We start from the raw sequence: 25,030 nt of genomic DNA on the forward strand, positions 1-25,030 counted from the left end.
GATCTGTGGTCTCACATAGGCCAAAATTAGTCTTACCCAAACTTATAATTTTCTTTTACATTTATTTTTGTCCTCTTCGATTTTCTGTCATTCTTGGGCTTTAATTGGCTCACCTGTCTCACTGAAACTGAAGGAACTTTTTATGGAAGAGAAAAGAATGGAAATAGATCTAGACTAGTGGAAATATGGCTCATTTTATCCTCTGATAATTGAGAGAAATCTGATCTTAGGGACAAATATTTATCTCATTCTTTTCCTTAATACCATTAGAGTGGCAAAAGTACTGTTCTCTTGTGACTCTTTGTTTCCTTTTAGAAAGTTCCAAGTAGTAATGGACCTTGACTGCATTAGAAAGAAACATTCACATTGCTTGTTACACTTGTTCATATTGTTTTAAAATTCCATTGTTTCATGGTGAACATGGATATATAGTATCATTGTTTCAAAAATATTTTATGTATACCTGCATCTTACTCAGAGTAGGTGTCTGAAGTTGTTAAGGACATCTCCCAGTATTACTGGCCCATTCCCCTTTGTAATCAGAGGAATACTATTTCAAGATTATTGGCCATGTGTGGTCTCTGGCCTTGGAACAGAATGGAGTTAAATAGCCACAGGGGGATTAAGCTATGAGGTTGGTGTTCTTCACACTATTAATATGTTTTGGCTAATTGAGTTACTAGTCCAAGTCAGAGAAGAGCATTGCATGTATCAGTGGTCAATTAAAGCTATTCCCCAAGGTATTTTTAATCTTAAATACTAGTCAGTCTTCCCTTTTAGGACTGATATGCATCACACTTTCATGATATCTTGAGGCTGGTGCTGCTTTTATTCTCTATAGCTTTTTGCATTAAAAATTAAGAAGATTAAAAAACAAAAACAAACCATGAGTCATTGGGTTAAATGCCTAAGTAGTGCTGTAACTCTCTGTAATTACTTGTCCGTAAGAGAATGTATGTATTGAAATATGAAACCACATGTTTCCTTGATACTTTCCCGTACAAATGGCTTGTTTTCTCTTGTTATTCCTGGCCCTCCCTTGTTAAATCATAAATCTCCCAAGAATAACCAGTCACTGTGTGGTGTAGAGGATCTCATTGCCTTTAGATTAAATCTTCTTTGGCTTACAATTATCTAGATGTTTCAGAAAGAACAGGTGGATCCTCTTCAGATGAAACTACAGCAGGTGAATGGACTCGGCCAGGGCTTGATCCAGAGTGCCGGAAAAAACTGTGATGTGCAGGGTTTGGAACATGACATGGAAGAGATCAACGCTCGGTGGAACACATTGAATAAAAAGGTGAGTGTACTGGGAATGGAGGGCAGAGAAAAGAGACATTGCAATCTCTGGTTTCCCTGGCACCTGAATGCAAATAAAAATTTGCAGTTCCAATCTGTAGTTACAAAAAGGGGTGAGTAGTCATTTAAAAGCTCTCTCCTTTCTCGTAATGAACCTCCATGTCTGTGATACAGGTTGCACAAAGAATTGCACAACTCCAGGAGGCTTTGTTGCATTGTGGGAAGTTCCAAGATGCCTTGGAGCCATTGCTCAGCTGGTTGGCAGACACTGAGGAGCTCATAGCCAATCAGAAACCCCCATCTGCTGAGTATAAAGTGGTGAAAGCACAGATCCAAGAACAGAAGGTAAGTGAGAGTGTTGGGGCAGTGAACTGTAGGAGCCGTAGGGAATGACAGACAACACATTTGCTTATGGTTTCAGGAGCATATTCAGGAGTTTTAGTAGAATCCTAACCTACCTTGTGTGATCCAGAAAAGAAAGATGGAAATTGATTTTCATCATCTTACTTTATAATCTCCTAGACTACCATGACATGTATTGAACTGAACAATTTTGCTTGTTCACTTATCCTATTTCAGTGTTTCAGTCACCACTTTATCTTAAGAGGTTTTTAGTGTTTTTTGGGTCAGCAATATTTAAATAATGTATATCATGTATAAGGTTCTACCTGTATATGTATATATTTTTGGTTGAATTTCCATTTCAGTGCCTTTTTCTCCTGGTTCAAACTAAGTTCCCTATCAGTCACATAATGATAGTCACTGCTCCATTTAAAAACCTAAGTGTATGAAAAGTTTATATGGGTGGTAGGAATTATATCTCATGTTTTTGCCTCAGGCTGGAAAAAAAAAAACCACCTTCATTATTCAATTAAACTTGGGGCTCAGTGGGGTGAGGTTTTGGATTTTGTTTGTTTTCCTTGTTTCCGATTTTAAAGTGACCCCATGTTATCACTTTTCATTCCTTTTAAACATGTACATCAGTTGCTCCAGCGGCTCCTAGATGATCGAAAGGCCACAGTAGACATGCTTCAAGCAGAAGGAGGCAGAATAGCCCAGTCAGCTGAGCGGGCTGATAGAGAGAAGATCACTGGGCAGTTGGAGAGTCTTGAAAGTAGATGGACAGGACTACTCAGCAAGGCAGCAGCCAGGTAAAGCCACTGGGGATTTGAGGAAGATAGGTCAGAGGCGGTTTCTGACTTGTATCACTGAGGTGCTCTAAAAGCCCCTGGATGATTCATACAGTGCTTTGGTAGGTGTTTAACGGCTTTTATCTTGAAGAGAGATAAGTTTTTAGAGATGATCCTCATAACCAGAGTAACTCAGGAAATGAGCCTCAGCTACTCCATAAATTTCTGAGACCTGGAAGACTCATTGCTCTTTGGTGGTGTTCTGTTGCAATATAATCTTGGTTCCAAACAGCAGACGCAGACTCTTACAATCCAGCCAAGTTATTTTCTGAGTTTTGGAAACAGATTTTTTCCATTCATATTTATAAATAATGTTTGCAATACTTGGAATTGAAATTTATCATGTTCTTTTCTGTTAGCTTATCCTAATGTTAGATGTTCTTACATCTAGGAGCTAGTCTGTGGTTCTGTTAAATGAGCATTCAAGAGATGCATGGACTTTCTTCACTAAATGGCCACAAGACAGGCAGTATACTTTTCTCCTCCAAGGAAGTGCTTTCTCTTTCCATAGCTGTAAGTTAGCCCAGTGTCACTTGAGCTTAATAAGTCACACCATGTCTTTACTTTTAGCTTATACTGTTCTCAGTTTTAAAAATAAATGATAACTAATCAGAAATCAGTATGAGAGTTGTAGAGTTGATCATTTATTATCTAGGTAGCCACGGGCAGTCTTCAGATAACCCCCTCTTCAGTCTCTTTACTTCTACCCATCCATGGCTTGCTTATTTCTTATCTGAGCTACAAAGTATTTGCTGGCTCCACGTTAGTGGGAGAAACAAATGAAAGAATTCAACTTATTTTCATTTCCAAATTGCACCACTTTTCTTCTGTCTCTCCATCCATTTCCCCTAATAGCACCATTAACCTTCCAGTTTCCTAGGCTTAAAACCTCAACCTCATTTTTTACCCTTTTTTTCCCCCCCTGCTTTGTGTCCCATATCTATCAGGATGCTAAATTCTGTCCATTTTACTTCTACAGTGTCTTTCCTCTCCGTCCCTTTCTCTAATTCCCACTCGCCTCAGTTCATGACTTACAAACTCTCACTTGGGCTAGTTCCCATGAGGTAGCTTACCTGAGGTAGCCTCCTAACTAATCATCACTCTACTGCTGCTTACTTAGCCTCAGGCCGTCCCCTCTTTGCACGCTCAGAGACATTTAATGATCCCCTGTTGCCTATAAAATAAAGTCTCTTTAATCCAACATTCAAAGCCCTCTGCTGTTTGGCCCTAACCTACCTTTCTTAGTTTCCACTATTCTCATTCCTTTTGGGCACAGTAAACCGTATTCGGTTCTTCAGTATCTTCTGTCAGTTCCCTAATTCTGTCTTTGCTGATGGTGTTGCATCTTCCATGAAATACTTCTGTTCATCTCCCCTGCTTTTATGAAGGTTTTCTTTATTCCCCAAGCATAAAACAATTTCACTTTCCTCTTAACTGCCATAACTCATCATCTGTACCTTGTATTATGGTCATTATTTTATGTACTTATCTCCTAGGTCCTTAAGCTCACTAAAGTCGTGGTTTGTTCCTAAATGTATCTTTTTATGACTCTTTCCTTCTACCCTACTTGCTTCCATCCTCCTAGTCTAACACAGTTTCTGAGCCAATATTTTAAAGAGAAATACCAAGAGCAGCGTCATTTGTTGTAGACATCCTAAAGACTTTTGTTTAGATTCTTTAATATTGGATTTTTGATGCCTCTAAATTATTTTTTAGCTCTTCTCTTTGCTACCCCAAATCCTATTACATTGATTTCTTCAAACTTTCAGATTCCAAAATCAGAGATGAGTCAGAAAGACATAGAAATTAGGGGCAATTTTTTTAAGAATGAAATTTTTTAAATTTAGAATTTAAAAAAGAATAGATACATGTATATGTATAACTGAATCACTTTGTTGTACACCTGAAACTAACACAACATTGTTACTCAACTATACTCCAGTATAAAATATAATATTTTATTCTTTTTTTAAAAAAAGAATAAAATCTATAAGCAGGTCATTAACCAATTAAAATAACCTACCAAGCAATATTTAAAAAATGAAATTCTTGATTAATAATATTTAAGATTATATATTTTAGTTGTATTATTAATTCAAGATGTATTTTGCAAGTTGACATAAACTAAGAAAGGAAATTCTATACTGTATATTGACATTTAAAAATAGCATCTAGAAATACATTTTTCTTTATGCTCGAGCATAATTAAATTTCCAGAAAGTTAAGATGGCAGATCTTTATATTAAATCATTTCGTATTAAGATAAGTTTGTCCAGAGTAGGTGTTCAGTGAAGGTTTTCTGAAATAAAAGTCACATGCTTCCAGGGCCTTTTCAGATGACATAGCACTGAGTCTGTTTTTAATGCTCCAATGTCATCGTCATGGCCTTTGATTGTTAATCTGGGTGCTCATGCAGTTCTGCGGTGGTTTTTCTGTCTGTTGCTTATTAGGCTGCCTCCAGCATTCAGGCTTCCTCTCTCCTTTTGTAATTTGCTGATTTTAATCTACAGGGTATTTGAAATCCAAGCTAAGTGTGGATGTTACATTAAATAAGAATTAAGATTCCAGATTTAAGATTCCAGTTATAAAGTCCATAGATCTTTTGGCTGCTGTTTGCCTTGGCAAATTCAGCTAGTTTGAGGTCATTTTTTGCCTTGAATCAGAATTCAGAGTTATGCTCTGGGGCTTGAAATTACTAGAAGCCTGACTGGATTGGGGGAGATAGGAAGGGAGGTTCTCATTCATAGCTTGGTCTGCCTTTGCTTTTCAAATGCTCTCTCTTCTCTTCACTCACAAGTGAAGGTAACCGTGATGGGGAAAGAAAAATGAAAACTGACGTTTTTTTTTTTTTACTCCTTGAAACTTTATTTTGATCACATTTACAGAGGATGCACGTGCCACATCCAATAGGAGAAAGAGTAGTAGAAGGTCTGATTATAATCCTCATTGTACTATTGCTACCCAGTGGCCGACCTGGACAGATCTTTCTTTAAGCCTTCAGGGTTGGTTTTCTCTTTTGTAATAGTGGGATAATTCTGCGTACCTTACAAGGGCATGACAGAATCAAAATAAGGTACTGCTTACAAAAGCCTTTAAAACAGCAAAGTGCTGTTTATGTGTGTTCTGTTTACTATTGATATTTCAAATGTGCCTCATTAAGATTGGTCTTTTACTGAATATAGTACTATTATCAGTCTTAATGTGACTTTTTGCCTGAGCAGCTTGTTCTATATATTTGTGTAGGCAAAAACAGCTGGAAGATATCCTGGTTCTGGCCAAACAATTCCATGAGACAGCTGAGCCTATTTCTGACTTCTTATCTGTCACAGAGAAAAAGCTCGCTAACTCAGAACCTGTTGGCACTCAGACTGCCAAAATACAGCAGCAGATTGTTCGGCACAAGGTAGGAAGTAGTTATGGTAAATGAAAACACAGAACTGGAACCAGAAATCCTAGAAAACTGCCTGCAGCATTCTAGAAGATGTGTTTTGTGGGGGTTTTTTAATAAGTTTAATTTAAAATATGGTCCAGTTATTAATTGGACTAGTCACATTCTTGAAGTAAAAATAGAAATGGACTAATAGGCTGCTATCAGGAAAAACAGCTTTTGTTCTGTTTTGATGTTATTTTTGCCCTTCAGTAGGTGAACTTTTATATTATTATTTATTATATCATTTGTGATTCATTGTTTCATGTCTACTTTTCATTTATTTTGTTTCTGTTATTCATTTTTTCCATCTGGATTTCCAGGCTCTGGAGGAAGAAATAGAAAGCCATGCAACAGATGTGCACCAGGCAGTCAAAATTGGGCAGTCCCTCTCCTCCCTGACATGTTCTGCAGAGCAGGGTGTACTATGTGAAAAGCTAGACTCATTGCAGGCCCGATTCAGTGAGATTCAAGACCGGTGCTGTCGGAAAGCAGCCCTGCTTGAACAAGCACTGTCTAACGCTAGGCTGTTCGGGGAGGATGAGGTGGAGGTGCTCAACTGGCTGGCTGAGGTTGAGGACAAGCTCAGTTCAGTGTTCGTAAAGGATTACAGACAGGATGTCCTGCAGAAGCAGCATGCTGACCACCTGGTATTCATGTTTTCCATTCTTATTGATTATGTTACTAAGTTATTTTGTAATTTTGATTCATGTTTCTCTTCATTTCTCTCTCTTTTTTTAAATTCCAAACATTTCGACTTTATTTTATACACAAGTGCATAGTTACAGACTGGGCTAATCTATTTTTTGATGATTTGCATGGAAATACTTGTACTTAACAGACTGAATCAATAATTCTAGAAGATGATCCAGAATGTAATCAGGCCATCTCAATTCCACCTCATGTTTTACGTCATTAAGGAATGTATCATTCAGTTTCCACTTGAGCGATTATGTGAAAGAGAATGTACTGTAACAAAACCAGATTACCTAAATAGTAGTGCCTAGGGTTTTTTAATGTTTCTAGAATTTATGTACTCAAATTCCAGGGATTCTGTGTCATCTGAGTAGAAACAACAATTTGCCCCTTTTCATTTTCGTTTTTGTGACATTTCCTTGGGGATGGTAAAAATCGGCAAAGCAGTGTTTTGGTTTTAATAATCTTAGATTCTTCTGCTTCGTTGACTTCAGATATTGACAGTTTTTAACCAGGATCCTGGTTTAAGTCAGCCCGTTCTTGCTGACTTTCTTCTGTTGAACTTTCTGCCTTATTCTTTATTTTGGACATAGACATTTTTGCTGAATTCTACTTCTACCTTTCTTGGGTTCATGTTTGGTACCTATAGATTAGTAAAGTGGATTTAGTCCTAAATCTCTTCTCATCAAAGGAAAGTTTGCCTGTAAGTAGCTGATTTCATTGTTTTGAGTAATTAAAGAAGGGGGTAACCAAAGAGAAAATGAAGGAATCAAATATCTCATGTTTAAACTAAACTGATATTCATCTCTTTACTTTAAATTTGGTCTCTTAAAGGGCTCACATTTCTTTCCCTTTGTTGTGCCATAGTTTTAGGATTAATGGTATTCTTTCCTTTCAGGCGTTAAATGAAGAAATTGTTAATAGAAAGAAGAATGTAGATCAAGCTATTAAAAACGGCCAGGCTCTTCTAAAACAAACCACAGGTACTTTGAAAAGTGCATCTCTTAGCACCTCTATGGTCCCACAGACAATTACCTCAGCACCCTGCAGTAGCCACTTCTCTTTGCAGATAGGAGGAGCTTAGTACTCACTGATTGTATTACCATGTGCTCCCAGGTGACGGGCAGCTTGGGTTCCTATTTCCTGCTCAATCTTCTGAAAACTAAAACACTGTGTTGTCTCAGATCTGGTTATAGATGAAGGCTCACCCTGCCCTCCAATATGGTGAATGCCAGCATTTACTGAAAGGTGCTGGGAATGTCTAGGAACACCTGCAGTCAAACTCAGATCTTAATAATCTCAGAAGTCACTTCTTTTATTGATTGAAGGTGTATTTCCCACCTCCCTTAGTGTGGGATGCTAGGTGAAATCACTGCCATAGGGAGAGAGCATCTATAAAAATTAAGCTCTGATTTGAAGAAGGGGAGGTTAAGAGGGCTCCCTCATATCCTATTAAATGTGAATAATTGTGTGCTGTCTCCCACAGGTGAAGAGGTATTGCTTATCCAAGAGAAACTGGATGGCATAAAGACTCGCTACGCAGACATCACACTCACTAGCTCCAAGGCCCTCAGAACCTTAGAGCAAGCTCGGCAGCTGGCCGCCAAGTTCCAGTCTACGTATGAGGAGCTGACCTGGTGGCTGAGGGAGGTGGAGGAGGAGCTGGCAGCCAGTGGAGGACAGTCTCCCACAAGGGAGCAAATACCCCAGTTTCAGCAAAGGCAGAAGGTGAGCTGTCATTTCACACTGTAAAGGGAAAAAAATTTTCCTCTTAGAATCCTTAAGTTCAAATTCATGTGTTTAATACCAACTATATATACCTTAAATGTAAACCAAAAATTTCTGCCTGCCTCGTTTTTTGTTTATTCTTGGAAAATAAAATTTGATATAAAGACCTATATAAGAGCACTTGTTATGGTCTGAGGAAGAAAAAAGATTGACTCTCAAAACCCTAGGAAGGGCTTCCTTGGTGGCGCAGTGGTTAAGAATCCACCTGCCAATGCAGGGGACACGGGTTCGAGCGCCGGTCCAAGAAGATCCCACATGCTGTGGAGCAGCTAAGCCCACAACTGCTGAGCCTGTGTGCCACAACTACTGAAGCTCGCGCACCTAGAGCCTGTGCTCTGCAACAAGAGAAGCCACCGCAGTGAGAAGCCCGCGCACCACAGCAAAGAGTAGCCCCCGCTCACTGCAACTAGAGAAAGCCTGCGCGCAGCAATGAAGACCCAACACAGCCAAAAATAAATAAATAAAATTAATTAAAAAAAAAAAAAACAACCCTAAGAAGCTTGCTTTGTATGCAACATTTTAGAATTTACTGTCATAGTTCATTCTGTAAAAGGGTACTTCATGGTTATGTTTGATTCTCCTGCAGGATCTAGTGCAGTTCTAGATGCGCAGAAATACTGTGTAGGTACTTGTTGAGGTTAAATACCTATGATTAAAGCATTATTTATCATTTCTACTGAAGTAAGGAGAAAAAAAGCAAAAAGCACCATTCATGTTACCCAGAGACAGTCTGGCTCGAGAAGTCTTGCAGACAGTTCTAAGCAGCTAAGCCTAAAGTCAGGCTGTGGAGTGATTGAAAAAGCTGAGACAAGAAAAAAAATTAAAAAAATAAGTGAAGGAAGGAGGTCAGAGCCCTGCTGGGATGTGTGGTAGAGAGAGCACTTTCCACCCAGCACAGCTGCTAATGTGCTTAATTTAGCAAGGAATGGCCTGAAAACTTTTTTTCCCTCTTTAGGAGCTAAAGAAGGAGGTCATGGAGCACAGGCTGGTGTTGGACACAGTGAATGAGGTGAGCCGTGCTCTCTTAGAGCTGGTGCCCTGGAGAGCCAGAGAAGGGCTGGATAAACTTGTGTCTGATGCCAATGAGCAGTACAAGCTGGTCAGTGACACTGTTGGACAAAGGGTGGATGAAATCGATGCTGCTATTCAGAGATCACAACAGGTAATCTTTATAGACACCTCTGCATTAATATTTTAGGCAGTGTGAAGTACAGAACTATGACCCACATAAATACGGGCTCAGGAATAGGAATAAATGAGATCAAGCTAAATCTGATGCGACGAATCATTTCAGTGGTGGGAACTGATTAGGTAAAGGTATGTGAGGATGGATCTAGGTTTGACCAAAAATACTTGACCCCTTTGAGCAGAAAAGAACTTGGAGAAGAGAGTGTGTGAGCCCTTTCCTTGCTACTGCCCTGCTAAGAGGCAGATGGTGATGGGGGTAGATAATATCTAGATCCAAAAGGTCCAAGTGCCTCACAATCTTAGTTTGACATAATCAGCTGTTTTAGCGTTAGATGGAAAAGGGGACAGAACCAAGAACTATAATTACTATCAAATATGCTAACCAAAATAGCAGAGCCATCCAAAATAGAACCCTCCCAAGTAAACACAGGTGTCATATTTCCCTCAATCCTTTTTCCTTCCTACTTTCTGGGAAAAGTTATTTGCTTTTCTTTGTAGCTGGATATGCACCTATTAATGTGCCATGGTGCAAAAAATAAATTAATATAACATGGACTCCTTGAGTTCGTAGTGATAAGCAAATGCTTTCTGAACCACAGAGAAGTTTGCTCTGATGCCAAGTGCATCCCTGTTGTGTCTTAATTAATATCCCTCATCTTGGCCAGATATTTCAGTATGAAATTTATCACGCTTGGGAGTTCACTTTCCTTTAAATATTAGTGTAATTTGGCAACGTTGACGAGGAAGAGATAAAAGATTGAGGGACCTCATTAAACAATGGTCGAATAGAACATGTTCTTAGGTTTTGTATTTGTTGATGTCATTGCATACGTTATTGCATTCCATTTAAAGGTTTGGTATTCTTCTGGGGTCTTAGGCTTCTTCAGCTGAGCAAGTACTTCAAGTTAACTTGACTCAGCCATCTGCCGCCATGTTAGTTTGTATTTAAACACATGACTACTACTGTTTAGAGCATGGGTAGGAAAGAGGATTGGCAGAAAAAGAGCACAGCCTCATAAAAGTACTCTCATTAGGAAGTGTATTTCTTTTGAAGAGTCTTGGTTTCCATGGTTGTTTCTAGCTGTAGAACCACTAACTGGGTTCTGTAACGTCTTTCTAAAGAAGTTGAAATAGGATCAACTCATATTTGTTGAAGTATAATCAACTCTAAATTGTCTGCATCTTGATTTGTGATTTTATGAAATTCTCACCAATTTTGGCTTTACTTTGTGAGATGTAAACCGTATTACTGAAAATCTAGGCCTTTCTGTGTTGAATAAATTAGAATTCTCAGAAGGAGGACGTTGGCTGTAATATGTCCATTTTTCTTCAATATGTCTGTTAGTATGAGCAAGCTGCTGATGCAGAGCTAGCTTGGGTTGCTGAAACAAAACGGAAACTGATGGCGCTGGGTCCAATCCGCCTGGAACAGGACCAGACCACAGCTCAGCTGCAGGTACAGAAGGTAAGTCACGTATTCACTGTGTCCTGAGCTAGAAGAATCATCAGTCGCTTAAGAGTGACTAGCAGAGAGTTTCTGACTATCCCAAGTAAAGTAGAATGAGTCAGTGTCATGATGGTGGATAGAGACTAATTATATAAATATTTGGTTAGGATGAGGAAGAGATTTTTTGCTTTGTGAAAAGGGTAGAAATAGGCGCATTAATCCAGGAAAGAGTAGTTAGCAATTTTCATCCTGGTTTTCAGGAGGGAAGATATTCTTGTAAGCTACTAAATGATAAGCATTGAAGATGTGTGGATAGGCAAAGTGTCAAACTTTATAAGAACAGTTTTTGATGTGGCTTTTTTAAAGCAAAGACTTTTTCATAGGGTATGTCTAACTTTTCACTAACACAGGCTCGGGCTTCTTGTATTTCTTGACTTAACAATAGTTTACTTTTCAAAGGCTTTCTCCATTGACATCATTCGACACAAAGATTCCATGGATGAACTATTCAGTCATCGTGGTGAAATCTTTGGCACATGTGGGGAGGAGCAAAAAGCTATATTACAGGTAAACTACATTTATTTATTCACCATATTGTTCTCATCTTGATCATGGTGAATTAGAAATACAATTGTGAAATGATAGTTTAAGACGTTTTTTTTTCCCTCTATTACTGGTAGTGATATTTAAGTCCAGCTTGATGTTTTGGGGCATTCAGACTCCTAACCCTGTGTTCACAGATATCTAAACAGCCGTACTGTATAATGTGAAATACACTGCAAATCCATCTTCTTTATAACAGAGGAATTGCTACTCATCCTCAGTTCATAATGAGTTATCTTTGAGTTAACTTTCCAGGTAGATAGATCTTTCAGAACTGTGTACAGATACTAATTCCTGCTTCAGGTCCTTCTAAAAAATCATTACCCATTTCTAAAAGAATTGGCCAACAGAGTCCATTTGTACACCAGTTTTGTTTTTTATAAAGGGTATGGGTAACCACTGTTTCCTCAGAAGTCTTCATAAATTGAGCTACTCATCCTAAAAATATAAAGCATAAATGCCAGGTTTGTGGAGACATTTATCAGAGAGAAAAAGACAAATGAAACTTGATGAGCAAATACCCATCTTAGCCCCTGAGAGATTCAGTCAAACTGGCCTATTACAATACTGCTGTATCTAAAGTTGTAAAAGGTATTCACTAAAAGGTTAATTTTGGTGTGTTGTGCTTGTGCTATTTTACTGTTTGTGAAACTACTTTCATATTTTAAAGATTATAAAATTATGCATATGTATGATAGAAAAATTCAGTTAAGTATAAAGAAAATAAAAATCACTTGTAATCTTACTAGATTAATCCATATTTTTTAGCATTTTAGTGTGTATTCCTTTAAACTTTTTAGTGTGTATATATGTACCTATATATACTTACATTTTTACTTTAAAGAAGGGTTCATCATGATAATAATGCTTACACTTTTTTTGTTGTTCACAGGAAAAGACAGAGTCTCTAATACAACAATACGAAGCCATTAGTCTGCTCAATTCAGAGCGTTACGCCCGCCTAGAACGGGCACAGGTCTTGGTGAACCAGTTTTGGGAAACATATGAGGAGCTCAGCCCCTGGATTGAGGAAACTCGGACACTAATAGCACAGTTACCTCCTCCGGCTATTGATCATGAGCAGCTCAGGCAGCAACAGGAGGAAATGAGGGTAAGGAGCATGCCGAGTTTTATTTAATCACAGAACTGAAAATGGGCTCTACAATTTATTCAAAAACAGCCTATTTATTAGTACCTACTGAGTATAAGTAAATGTTATGAAATTAATTCTTAACCAGTTAGAATTTTTTTGCACAGTAAAAATACATATCTGAATTATTTCCTGTGTCCTTTAATATGAATCAGATAAAGAATAAGATTATGGAAATGTCAGGAACCTGGGTATTGCAGAAGTAAACAAAGCACCACGTAAAAATCAAGGGAGTTTAAAATCTTCCCAGTGACAGTGGGGTGTTATTAGACTTGGTTGTGGTTGGGTGGCCCTTTCCTCGTGGTTAGGCCCTAGCTGGAGTGAGAGCCTCCACTCAGGAATGTCAGAAAGCATTTGCTGCCTAGAGTTGAGATGAAAGGGAAATTTGTAGACACTTCAACTGATGCTGTTACCATTAAAGATAGTTTTTTTAATGTTTATTTTATTTGTGGTATATGACTCGTGCTTATTGCATTCTCTGTATTCCTGTAAGAGGAAGGATGTAAACTGGAAGTAGCCAGCAGTAAAGTCAAGGAGCGGTTGGATTACCAGAAATGTTGCTGTTTGTAGCTGGTCATGCTTAGTGTCTCCCAGTCTGGGCAGGGAGACAGACATGAAATCACGCAAACTACAGTAGAGTACAGAGAAGTATTTACACGTACAGAAGACGGTGGAATACATTTGTATTGGAGGGTGAGAGTGAGAGAGGATTTCTGGGAAGCTTCCTGGTATAAGAAGGCTCATTTTATTTTAATCCATATTTCTTTGCATAGCAACTAAGGGAATCCATTGCTGAACACAAACCTCATATCGATAAGCTGCTAAAGATAGGCCCTCAGCTAAAGGAGTTAAACCCTGAAGAGGGGGAAATGGTGCAAGAAAAATACCGGAAAGCAGAAAATACGTATGCCCAAATTAAAGAGGAGGTGCGCCAGCGGGCCCTGGCTCTGGACGAGGCTATTTCCCAGTCAGCTCAGGTATGTGTGTGTCTTAAACTCATATAACCTTCAACTGTCCTTTAGTCTAAGCAAGAGGCTCTGTATCAGTATGCCCCTATGCTCAGGAATGTCCAGACTAGTATGCTGGTGATACATTATCAAGAGACTGGGAGCCTTTGCCTGTCTGCATTTTTATTCCAGGGAGCATTGGTTATACGGACAACTATAAGGAGGGTGAAATGCATCTTGGCTGGTATATATTGCCTGTTGATGGTTTCCTTGAAAATTTATTTTGTGATAATCCTTTAGCAGGGATGATTTTGGGTAAATTCATCTTGAAGCAACAAATGCCTCAAGAAGTCAAATTCCTACTGGGCCTGTTGCTTTCGAGATTTAGACAGCACATTCGTTTTCCTATTCAGGAGGCCACCAGCTAGCTCCTAGTTCAGAGAAAGATGCTTGATTAGGGAGAAGGTGGAGTCAAGGAGAAACAAACCACCAGCAGTGGAGTTTAAAGCATGTAACTACATACTTTCCAACTAATATATTACTGTTATGTCTGGGTAATTTATTCCTATGTTTAGTCAATATTCTTGGTTAATATTTGTACTTACTCAAGTTTTTCCCCCCCACCTTCCGTCCCATCTCTCACTCACATTGTGGAATGTGTTACTTTGTGTTGTTGCTGCCTGCTCCTGTCTTCCCCACATCGTCACATTTCATTGTTGTGTTGACCGCGCCCACCATTACAGATTACAGAGGTAAGGTACCCACCCCCTTGGGATTAGGGTGTTCTTATGAAGCTGAGAATTGAGAGGATTATCTATAAGGAAATTTCCCTTAACTTTAGTGGAATAAATTTTATTAATGCAGTTTTTTATGCCAGTTTCATTTGGGGCAGAACCTAGAAGTGAGGGAGTGATGGGAAGGGATTTTGTTTGTATACCATGTTATTTCCTATAGGACATTTAACAGTTGGTAAGCGTTATTAATGAATCCAGAGTTGGCTTTAGGGGGCAGACTTGTCTGTTTTGCTCCCTTTTGTCCCCTCTCTGCTTCATATTACAAATTGAAATTTTACAATTATAGACATGTTGTTCAAAGTACCAGAAAAGTGGAAAGGGCAGTAGTTCTCTAAGGTTAGATTTGGCCTTCCCTAATTATCTTCCATCATGCCGACATTTTAGTTTCTTACTGTTACACTGGTGGGTTGTCAAATTGCATGCCATGATACTTTTAAACTCCAAGTCATGTAGCATATTGAGTTCCCCATCCATTTATACAGTTGGTGGAGGGCATCTAACTTCTTGGTCTACTCTGTTGCATGCAACTGTCATCTGAGATGCTGACACACTGACTCTCACTGGTTTCATAGTCTTGTCCCTTTTTCATCACGTTAGTTGGAATAGGGGAAGTATTGTGGCAGCATTAAGGATTTTAGTTGATTTTTCGTATAGTAAGTAATAGCTTTTTGATTCTTAAACATTTACTTTTTCTGATGGGCCAGCTCTGGTGTACTATGCCCAAAAGAGTTTCTTAGCCAAACCCAACACTTGACAGCCATGGGGCTAAGGCTGAGCATAGGTTTTTATCCTAAACAGTAGTAGATTTATACACTGGCCTTAATCCCTAACATTTACCCCAGAAGTGTGACGAAGTACTGCTGTGATGGCTAATGGTCCAACATTTGTTTAGTTCCATGATAAAATTGAGCCCATGTTGGAGACTCTGGAGAATCTTTCCTCTCGCCTGCGTATGCCACCACTGATCCCTGCTGAAGTAGACAAGATCAGAGAGTGCATCAGTGACAACAAGAGTGCCACCGTGGAGCTGGAAAAACTGCAGCCATCCTTTGAGGCCCTGAAGCGCCGTGGAGAAGAGCTCATTGGGCGATCTCAGGGAGCTGACAAGGATCTGGCTGCAAAAGGTGCTTGATTAATAATTTTTAAAAAGTCGATAGAATAAATTCTAGGCTGTGGTTACCTCCAGCATCCCACCAGATGTACTTCATTGAATGCAAAGGCAGTGCCTAAGTAATGAGTATTCCATGAAGTCATTTAGAATTCAGAACACATCTCCCCATTGAAATAAGGTTACAATTGGTAGTTAGAGTCCCAGACCAGGAAACAAATGCTCCTTTACCCTCTAATATGAGGAAACTGCAGTACCAGTAGTGGGTAGAACATAACTACCTTTTATAACACTTTCCATGGGAAACATAGCAGGTTCAACACAGAACACTGCAAACAGAGTTCTCATTCCAGCCCCTTTGTAAGTATCTTAGCAGTACTTTTATAGTAGATGATAACTCATTTCCAGATTACCTCTGTGATCTCTTTATGTGGGAGACCGACGTAAGTGGAAAATGAGAATATAGAAATAATTAATAATAAAGCTAAGATAGAAAACTATCCTTCAGTTATACATTTTTAGAGCCTTTTAAGGATAATTTCAGTGAAAATAGGATTAGATCTAATTTCTGATGAGGCTGATTTTAAGTCCTTAGAAAAGGCCTGTTCACTCTTCTGTACCCCTCAGAAATCCAGGACAAATTGGATCAAATGGTATTCTTCTGGGAGGACATCAAAGCTCGGGCTGAAGAGCGAGAAATTAAATTCCTTGATGTCCTTGAACTAGCGGAGAAGTTCTGGTATGATATGGCAGCTCTCCTCACCACCATCAAAGACACCCAGGACATCGTCCATGACTTGGAAAGCCCTGGCATTGACCCATCCATTATCAAACAACAGGTTGAAGCTGCCGAGGTAAGAAACAAAACCCCTTCTCTCATGTGTTTGTCCTCTGGGAAAGCACTGTATCCAAGTATGTTGTGTTAACTGCTTAGCCAGGCTGAGTGCCTTAAAAGTTTTGTTTGTTTTTTTTTTTAAGCTTAATAGTATGTCTTTACACTAGAAAAAAAATACCTGCTCATTATAGATTTTTCTTTTTTTAACGTACAAGTTTTACCACTTTGTATAGGTACATACAACCTCCACTGGTCGTGATACAGAGCAGATCCATCACACAAAAGTAATTCTGTCATCAATGTTAAACTTAACAATTCATATTAGTAGCATGTGCTTTAAAAATCCAGTTTTGCTTTCATTTCTGAATTTAGTCCTCTCTTTGGTGTACTTATTTTTTGAGTAAATTTCTTTACTGTAGAAAAATAGAAAGTAGAAAAGAAAATAAATTCTGGACTCATCATCCAGACATAACAATTGTTACTTTCACATACCTTTTTCTAGTCTTTTTGGGGATCCTAGTTTTTATTAAATGCATTTCTCACCTCATTTTGTCCATTTAGCCCAAGGCAAGACTGTCTTGCTATTCTATATTCTCTCTCTTATCACTCATATCTTTCTTTTATTTCAGCCATTTCCACCTCCCCACCCCTGTCGTTGCCAGTCCATGAACCATTTTTTAGGATCTGGCACAGAACTGACTTTCTTTGAGATTATATAGCCTAGCATTCTTATTATGCTCATCTCCCAGCTCTTAAATATGTGACTTTTGTACTCTATTATTTTATCCTTGTTAATTTTCTTCTCTGTAATAGACTTCTGGTTGTAGATTATAATCTCCTTGGACCTTTGGTAAATTATTGAAGCTCATTACACCTTTCTCAGACTGTTTTATGTATTTATTGTTAATATATAAAAATATATTTGATGTATATATAAGAAAAATAACCAGACTCTGAAGCTTCACTATTTAGATGAGTGAAATATTAAGAACACTGAAAGACTTTAATGAAATTGACCATTCTGTTCAACATCTGCTATCGATGGGGGTATAAATTACATTTGCAAAGTTTGGGAAGTTCTGTTCTGCTTTCTGTTTTGGCTTATGTTCTATTCATTTACATGTAGACTATTAAGGAAGAGACAGATGGTCTGCATGAGGAATTGGAGTTTATTCGAATCCTTGGAGCAGATTTGATTTTTGCCTGTGGAGAAACTGAGAAGCCGGAAGTGAAGAAGAGCATTGATGAGGTGTGGAGAAGTGGACAAGGGGTTCAGACAAAACGTTACTGGACTCACACTAAGAGTGGGATTAATTGGAGAGTCTGATCCACTGTTTTTCCCCTAGATGAATAATGCCTGGGAGAACTTAAACAAAACATGGAGAGAGAGGCTGGAAAAGCTTGAGGATGCCATGCAAGCCGCTGTGCAGTATCAGGACACTCTTCAGGTGAGAGGCCACGAGGTGACCACCACGGAAACACAGGTTCCGTGGTCTCTTTGTCATATTCTGAGTCCAGCGTGAGTCGGTCACCTTCACAGGACTGCAACATTCTCGAACCAAAGACAGGCTGTTTCTTTATATCTAGCCCAAGTTTCCCACTTCTAGCAAGAAAAGTTCTGACATCCGAATTTCTAGTCTTCTTGCCATGTTTTTCATCGTGTGCTCATCATATTATCTATCCTCACAGTGGCTGTAGAGTAAAGCTGGCCTTGCTGTCAAAGTCATTGCTTGCTAGAGGTCCCAACCCAGGTTTTCTCAAAGCACAGCACCGTACAGTAGCTTCAGCACATTGTGGGCTTGCTAGCTGGCCATAAGAAATAGTAGTTTTTTTTCATATTTAGTTTTTCCAGATTGTAATTTATTTTGGACATTATTCCAGTCATGTTGGCTTCATCCTTAAGTCCCCATATTACTGAAATAAAGATCATTATCCCTTATTTCTGCCCCCAACCTCAGAGCACCAGCAGCACAAAGTATTGATACTTTGATTTATCTCTGCTTGTATTAGCAGAGATCATGCTAATTGTCTCCCAAGTCCTCATGGTTTTGTTTTTTGACTGTTTATTTGTATGTTTATTTTAGGCTATGTTTGACTGGCTAGATAACACTGTGATTAAACTCTGCACAATGCCCCCTGTCGGCACTGACCTCAACACTGTTAAAGATCAGTTAAATGAAATGAAGGTTTGTACCTGGGAATGGTTTTTGAAGAAGGGTTGCTTCTTTTTAGTTTTTAAAGACTTGGTTTGATGTTAACATTCAGTATGTCTTTGACAGGAGTTCAAAGTGGAAGTTTACCAACAGCAAATTGAGATGGAGAAGCTCAATCACCAGGGTGAACTGATGTTAAAGAAAGCTACTGATGAAACGGACAGAGACATTATACGAGAACCATTGACGGAACTTAAACACCTCTGGGAGAACCTGGGTGAGAAAATTGCTCACAGACAGGTAAGGCAAATGGTAGAGTCCATAAAGTGGACTACTATCTACTGTTTTCTAATTTCCTAACAAACGTTCCCTTTAAATCATTTTCTGAGTAGCATAAGCTGGAAGGTGCTCTCTTGGCCCTTGGCCAGTTCCAGCATGCCTTAGAGGAACTAATGAGTTGGCTGACTCACACTGAAGAGTTGCTAGATGCTCAGAGACCAATAAGTGGAGACCCAAAAGTCATCGAAGTTGAGCTCGCAAAGCACCACGTAAGTATTCTCATTTTTTCATCTCTAAGCCTATTGGTTTGAGACCAGATATTGCCATCAGAAGCTTTTTGATGTTGTGTGTACCTTAGCCAGGCTTAATGATACCTATAGAGATAAATTATGTTGTTCAACATTTTTTAGGTTCTAAAAAATGATGTTCTGGCCCATCAAGCCACAGTGGAAACAGTCAACAAAGCTGGCAATGAGCTTCTTGAATCTAGCGCTGGAGATGATGCCAGCAGCTTAAGGAGCCGTTTAGAAACCATGAACCAGTGCTGGGAGTCAGTGTTACAAAAGACAGAGGAGAGGGAGCAGCAGCTTCAGTCGACACTGCAGCAGGTGCGTGCACTGTCCCAGTCAGGCGGCTGGGGCTGTGCTCATAGCAGCATTCAGCAGAAAGTCCACTTAAGTCGACAGAAGAAAAGCAGTTTTGGGTAGAACCCCCTCTGCCTTGAGAGGAGGGTCAGTTCTGTGCTGGACTTGTCTGGAAAGAACAACTTTTGACTGGGTCATTCTTTTTGGATTAGTTTGTGGTCCAGTCCCTCTATCTACTATTCAAAGTTAGTAGATCTTTGCTATAACAAACCTTGTTCACAGATTTAGTTATTTCTTGGATCAAGTCAGGTCCCTCCATATCCATATTCAGCAGTACCTTAGTCAGTCAATTCATCAGGTTATAGCAGACATCTCTGTTACAGTGAGGTCTGAAGGATTCTGCTCAATTCTGAAAATAAGTAAATATAATGGCCCCATAATCATCCAGCAACAGAACAACCCTGCCTGAGAGCAGCCTAAAATTCCTCCCTCAAAGAGACTCCTCATGTGGTCATTTAGAAAGTTTACTTTTGAAACTAGAATTGACTACTGACCTTGCTAATGTCTTTTCTCAAAAGGCCCAGGGTTTCCATAGCGAAATTGAAGATTTCCTCTTGGAACTGACTAGAATGGAGACCCAACTTTCTGCATCGAAGCCCACAGGAGGACTTCCTGAAACGGCTAGGGAACAGCTTGATACACATATGGTAATAGATTTCTTGAAATTGAGCATAAGTATCCCATTTTCAGTAGCTCCTTTCCGAATTCACAGAGATACACGTAGTTGGGAGTCTACAAAGTAGTGCATTGTTACTGACAATATAGTACTTGGGGATTGCTGCTTATGTACAGGCTTTTAACACCCTGTGATAGGCAGCGACAGGGAAGAGTCAACCAGCAATGCCCTGGGGAGCTGGCAAATTTCGAGTTGATCAGATTGACTGGCACAAGAATATTGATTTGAAGGTGAGAGCATCAAGAAGACAAATACTTGACACAGATACGGTTGTATTTAAGAAAAAGACTGCTGGGACTTCCCTGGCCTTCCAGTGGTTAAGACTTTGTGCTTCCACTACAGAGGCCGAGGGTTCAATCCCTGGTTGGGAAACTAAGATCCCGCATGCTGCGTGGAGCAGCCAAAAAACTAAAGGAAAAGACTACTTGAGGGGGATTTAGGGAAATCCAATAGAAACTGACAGTATTTTAAGAAAGTGGCTGAGAACAAAAGGCAACATAATTTCTAGGCAAATCCCTCAGGAAAAGGAGAAATAAACTATTGGGGTCTATTTGTGTGATCTCTGATCCTTAAAAATTCTGTTGGGGACAGGATTATTTTTAAATTAAGGAAGAATGGTGGGTTTCACTTCCTAATTGTTCAGCAGTTGAATTGAATCCAAAAGAAAGGATTTTAATCAAAATGAGACCTGCCTTGGCTTTTCCAAACTGTGCTTGTAAATCTGTGTGGGTATCTTTCAGGGGATTGGCATTACTGATATCTTTCTTGCCCTTATAGGAACTCTATTCCCAGCTCATAGCCAAGGAAGAGACTTACAATCAACTGCTTGACAAGGGCAGGCTCATGCTTCTCAGCCGTGGTGATTCGGGATCTGGCTCAAAGACAGAACAGAGCGTAGCACTCTTGGAACAGAAGTGGCATGTGGTCAGCAGTAAGATGGAAGAAAGAAAGGTATCACCACAAAATTCAGTCTGATTACTGTTTGAGTAGTTTGCTTAATGATTACATGCAATTATCATCTAGTTTCTATGGAAGATTTTTCATTATATTGTAGCAAGCTAGCAGAACTGATACCCTCAGAACTGGCTTTGTGCTAAATCAAGCCATCTTTTCTGCCATTACATTTCTATTTTCCATCCACGTCAAGTTGCATTGATGCTGATAGTTTCCGCCGATACTTGCTTTTATAATACTGCATTCCTTTTCTGCATCTACCAGTTAAGGCATTACTACCTGTTACTGCTCAGTGATGGACTTAAAAATAGGTTTTGTTGGAGTTGGGAGCTTGGGAACAGCATGCAGGGAGTATCACTAATTATTCCTCACACAGAATTTGATGTCTAGTTACTAAAACTCAAGAGCAGTAAATTGTATGTCCTCTTCTTACTCTTCCTCAAAAATCAGATTCTCCTCAAATGAAAAGTGATCAGAGATCAAGGCATTTGCCCCAAAACATTGTTTTTTATGAGTACAGAGTTCTAGAATATCACTCTGCATAGAGTTTTTGTGCTGGGCAGCTGAAACGGTAAAATATGTGTCCAAATCCATTGGCCACATCCATTGAACAAGTAGTCGTTAAGCATGTATGTACCAAGCACTGTGCTAGGTGTACAGCGGAAACAATAAAGGCATGAACTCTGTCATCATGAACTTTAATGTGCAGAAGGAAGTAAACCACATCTTCACACATATAAATGAACATTTTGAGAGAAGCATTAATTTCCTAGGGTCCCTCTAGTGTGGGGTCTGGTAACTTCGTTGCATGAAGAGTGGGCAGAGGACCTGAGTGTATGGTTGTGTTCGAATTCTTGGACAGGGTCTGTCTATAATTCACCTGCTGAATGTAGAACTAAGACTAATTAAAGAAAAGGTAGATTCTGGCTCAAAATCAAGTAGTTTCTAGAGGGTTTTGCCACAGTGGAACAAGTTGCCTCAAGGAATATAGTTTTGACCCTTGAACAACATGGGTTCGAACTGTGCAAGTCCACTTGTATGCAGGATGTTTTTTCTTCACTAAATATATCTACGGTACTACATGATCCCTAGTTGGTTGAATCTTTGGATTCAGAACCGTGGATGTGGAGGGCTGACTTTAAAGTTACACACGGATTTCCAGCTTCTCGGAGGATCGACACCCCTAAACCCATGTTGTTAAGGGGTCAACTTTAGTTGGTGAATTGATTAAGCAAAGGCTAGCTGTCAATGATAGTTATTTCTGATTTTGTAAGAACATTACATTCCAGGATCACTAAAATTATTTAAGCCCTGTTAAAGACTATGTAGATAAAATGATGTAAAAAGATTTCCTGGCATCTAGGAACTTGCAATATATTAATTGCTAAGCATTTCTATGATAGATTTGAGGTAGATTTCCTTTTTCCACTGAACTTGTTTAGATGGGGTCTATGCATTTTTATAATGTTCATCACAGTGTTTTTTAGGTTACAGAAGTAACCTGAAAACACCAAGAGGAAAGTAGAAAGAATACACAACCCATTTAGCAGCAATGAACATTTTTAGTATACTTCTGGGGTTTCTTTCTGTGAATATTTTGCATATATTCATTTTTAACAACCTGTCATTATTCTACTTTGCCCGCCTAGTAGACGGGCCAAGGGCAGAGGCCATCACCCAGAAGTTCGGGGTAAAGGTGTCTGAGGATGGAGCTTGTAGACTATGGAACTGGGATGTACTCTTGGAGAGTAGCACACACCCTGAATGAGCCAGTCTTTTTTGTCATTCTGATTTAGATCAAAATGACTAAAAATTTACATCTTTGTAAATTGTCACATTTTTGTTTGAAATGTTCTGGCTTTTATTACCTTTGCTGTTGTAGCATAAGCATAAGTTTCAGACTCAGGCGTTTTCAAGTGCCATATTTTCTGAAAACATATTCAAATAGAGAGCACTGCAGTGACCGTCATCTTCACAGTAAAGTGCTTTTCATTTAGTTGTTTTATGCCACAAAAAGGACATTAAAGGAAACTGAGACTTTGCCCAAAGCAGGTTGCAGATCCTGCAGCTGTCACCACTAAAGGGTCTGTTCACTTAACATTTATTGAATGGCTTGAATGCCTTTATTCCTGTTCTTTAATGTCCCAGGAAGTGGGGAATGGCAGAGAAAGCAACTTAGCTGCAAACTGTGCTCTTTCCTTTTCCAAGCACAGTTGTTTCAGTTTCAAATACTGGCACTAAAATGTCCCCTTCTTTGCAAACAGGGCATGTTTGGAGGTTGATTAAATGAGGCTTCCTTCTTAGAAGTCATTTCATTTGGTGTACAATTCACGCCTTTGTCCTTAAAGCTATAATTCTTGAATTTGGCACTTTTCTGTGTGTGTGTGTGTTACTTAAAATTTAGTCAAAGCTGGAAGAGGCCCTCAACCTGGCAACAGAATTCCAGAATTCCCTGCAAGAATTTATCAACTGGCTCACTCTAGCAGAGCAGAGTTTAAATATCGCTTCTCCTCCCAGCCTGATTCTAAACACCGTCCTTTCCCAGATAGAGGAGCACAAGGTAACAATGGCATTATGATGCTGCCTTCCTTTTGAAAGCACCAATTGAAAGTGATGCTCCTTGATCTTATCTCCAGTTTAAAAAGAGCAATATTTTCCCCTCAGGTGTTTGCTAATGAAGTAAATGCTCATCGAGACCAGATCATTGAGCTGGATCAAACCGGGAATCAGTTAAAGTTCCTTAGCCAGAAACAGGACGTTGTTCTGATCAAAAATTTGCTGGTTAGCGTCCAGTCTCGATGGGAGAAGGTTGTCCAGCGATCTATTGAAAGAGGGCGATTGCTGGATGATGCCAGAAAGCGGGCAAAACAAGTAAGTTGTAAAAGAAAGATACTAATTTACTGAACAACCTTGGGCTGCATGTGTTGAGTCTCCGCATTGGTTCACATAAAAGTGCTGTGTAGTGTGCATATTCATTCCTGTTATAACTTATTTCTTACATAATTTTAGTTCCATGAAGCTTGGAAAAAACTGATTGACTGGCTAGAAGATGCAGAGAGTCACCTGGACTCAGAATTGGAGATATCCAATGACCCAGACAAAATTAAACTTCAGCTCTCAAAGCATAAGGTACAGCAATTCATTGCTCTTAGGTCCTGAGCTTGGTATTCGCTGACGATTGTAGCTTGATAAAAACACAGAACTAGTCAAAAGAAAACTAATCGGTTAATGTTAAACAGCCAAGATCATAGAGCCATTTTGTATCTGGACAGTGTCTAACCATGACACTTGCTCATTTGAATAAGAGTTCAAACAAAGTGACTGTGGGAGTAACCAGCTAAAACTGTGGGCTTTTAGAAATAGTCATGCACTGCTGTATGTGGCACAGACAAAACCTTATAAATTTCTTCAGGGTAAGCTGTTGTTAATTTTAGTTCAAGAAGTAGTGACATTCATACTATTTCTGGTTACCCACCTGAAAACTCAATGTCATCTGACTTTTAGCGTGGTTTTTTTTTTTTTTTTCCCCTTTCTGAGAACAGGAGTTCCAGAAAACTCTTGGTGGCAAACAGCCTGTGTATGATACCACAATTAGAACAGGCAGAGCACTAAAAGAAAAGACTTTGCTTCCTGATGACACTCAGAAACTTGACAACTTACTGGGAGAAGTCAGAGACAAATGGGATACTGTTTGTGGCAAGTCTGTGGAGAGGTGAGTGTGAATGTCCCTTTCGTGGATCTGTGTGTTATCCCCGAAGTAACCAGGAGACAGTGACAGGATTCTAGAAAGTGGTAATAAAGCTAATGTATCAGTAACAATAGCATCTTGCTATCTCCATTTAATTCAGTGAG

The 25,030-nt window shown here is 39.2% G+C and overlaps 1 protein-coding gene across 7 annotated transcripts in view; it reads left to right on the plus strand.

The window, feature by feature from the left end:
• Positions 1-25,030, plus strand: part of MACF1 (microtubule actin crosslinking factor 1) — a 328,417-nt gene that overhangs the window by 274,302 nt on the left and 29,085 nt on the right. For all 7 annotated transcript variants that reach the window (XM_068539571.1, XM_068539573.1, XM_068539572.1 and 4 more), the window contains 26 exons: positions 1,139-1,300; positions 1,474-1,644; positions 2,284-2,450; positions 5,733-5,892; positions 6,240-6,566; positions 7,511-7,595; positions 8,099-8,340; positions 9,356-9,562; positions 10,934-11,053; positions 11,495-11,602; positions 12,531-12,749; positions 13,562-13,765; positions 15,422-15,653; positions 16,265-16,491; positions 17,599-17,721; positions 17,819-17,920; positions 18,557-18,658; positions 18,752-18,925; positions 19,018-19,173; positions 19,315-19,512; positions 20,067-20,195; positions 21,002-21,175; positions 23,583-23,738; positions 23,843-24,049; positions 24,188-24,307; positions 24,721-24,890. In XM_068539571.1, the coding sequence (XP_068395672.1) occupies positions 1,139-1,300; positions 1,474-1,644; positions 2,284-2,450; positions 5,733-5,892; positions 6,240-6,566; positions 7,511-7,595; positions 8,099-8,340; positions 9,356-9,562; positions 10,934-11,053; positions 11,495-11,602; positions 12,531-12,749; positions 13,562-13,765; positions 15,422-15,653; positions 16,265-16,491; positions 17,599-17,721; positions 17,819-17,920; positions 18,557-18,658; positions 18,752-18,925; positions 19,018-19,173; positions 19,315-19,512; positions 20,067-20,195; positions 21,002-21,175; positions 23,583-23,738; positions 23,843-24,049; positions 24,188-24,307; positions 24,721-24,890 (4,442 nt within the window). The remainder of the gene's footprint in view (positions 1-1,138; positions 1,301-1,473; positions 1,645-2,283; positions 2,451-5,732; positions 5,893-6,239; positions 6,567-7,510; positions 7,596-8,098; positions 8,341-9,355; positions 9,563-10,933; positions 11,054-11,494; positions 11,603-12,530; positions 12,750-13,561; positions 13,766-15,421; positions 15,654-16,264; positions 16,492-17,598; positions 17,722-17,818; positions 17,921-18,556; positions 18,659-18,751; positions 18,926-19,017; positions 19,174-19,314; positions 19,513-20,066; positions 20,196-21,001; positions 21,176-23,582; positions 23,739-23,842; positions 24,050-24,187; positions 24,308-24,720; positions 24,891-25,030) is intronic.

The sequence above is a fragment of the Eschrichtius robustus genome, chromosome 3 (assembly GCF_028021215.1).
Source record: "Eschrichtius robustus isolate mEscRob2 chromosome 3, mEscRob2.pri, whole genome shotgun sequence".
Lineage (NCBI taxonomy): Eukaryota > Metazoa > Chordata > Mammalia > Artiodactyla > Eschrichtiidae > Eschrichtius > Eschrichtius robustus.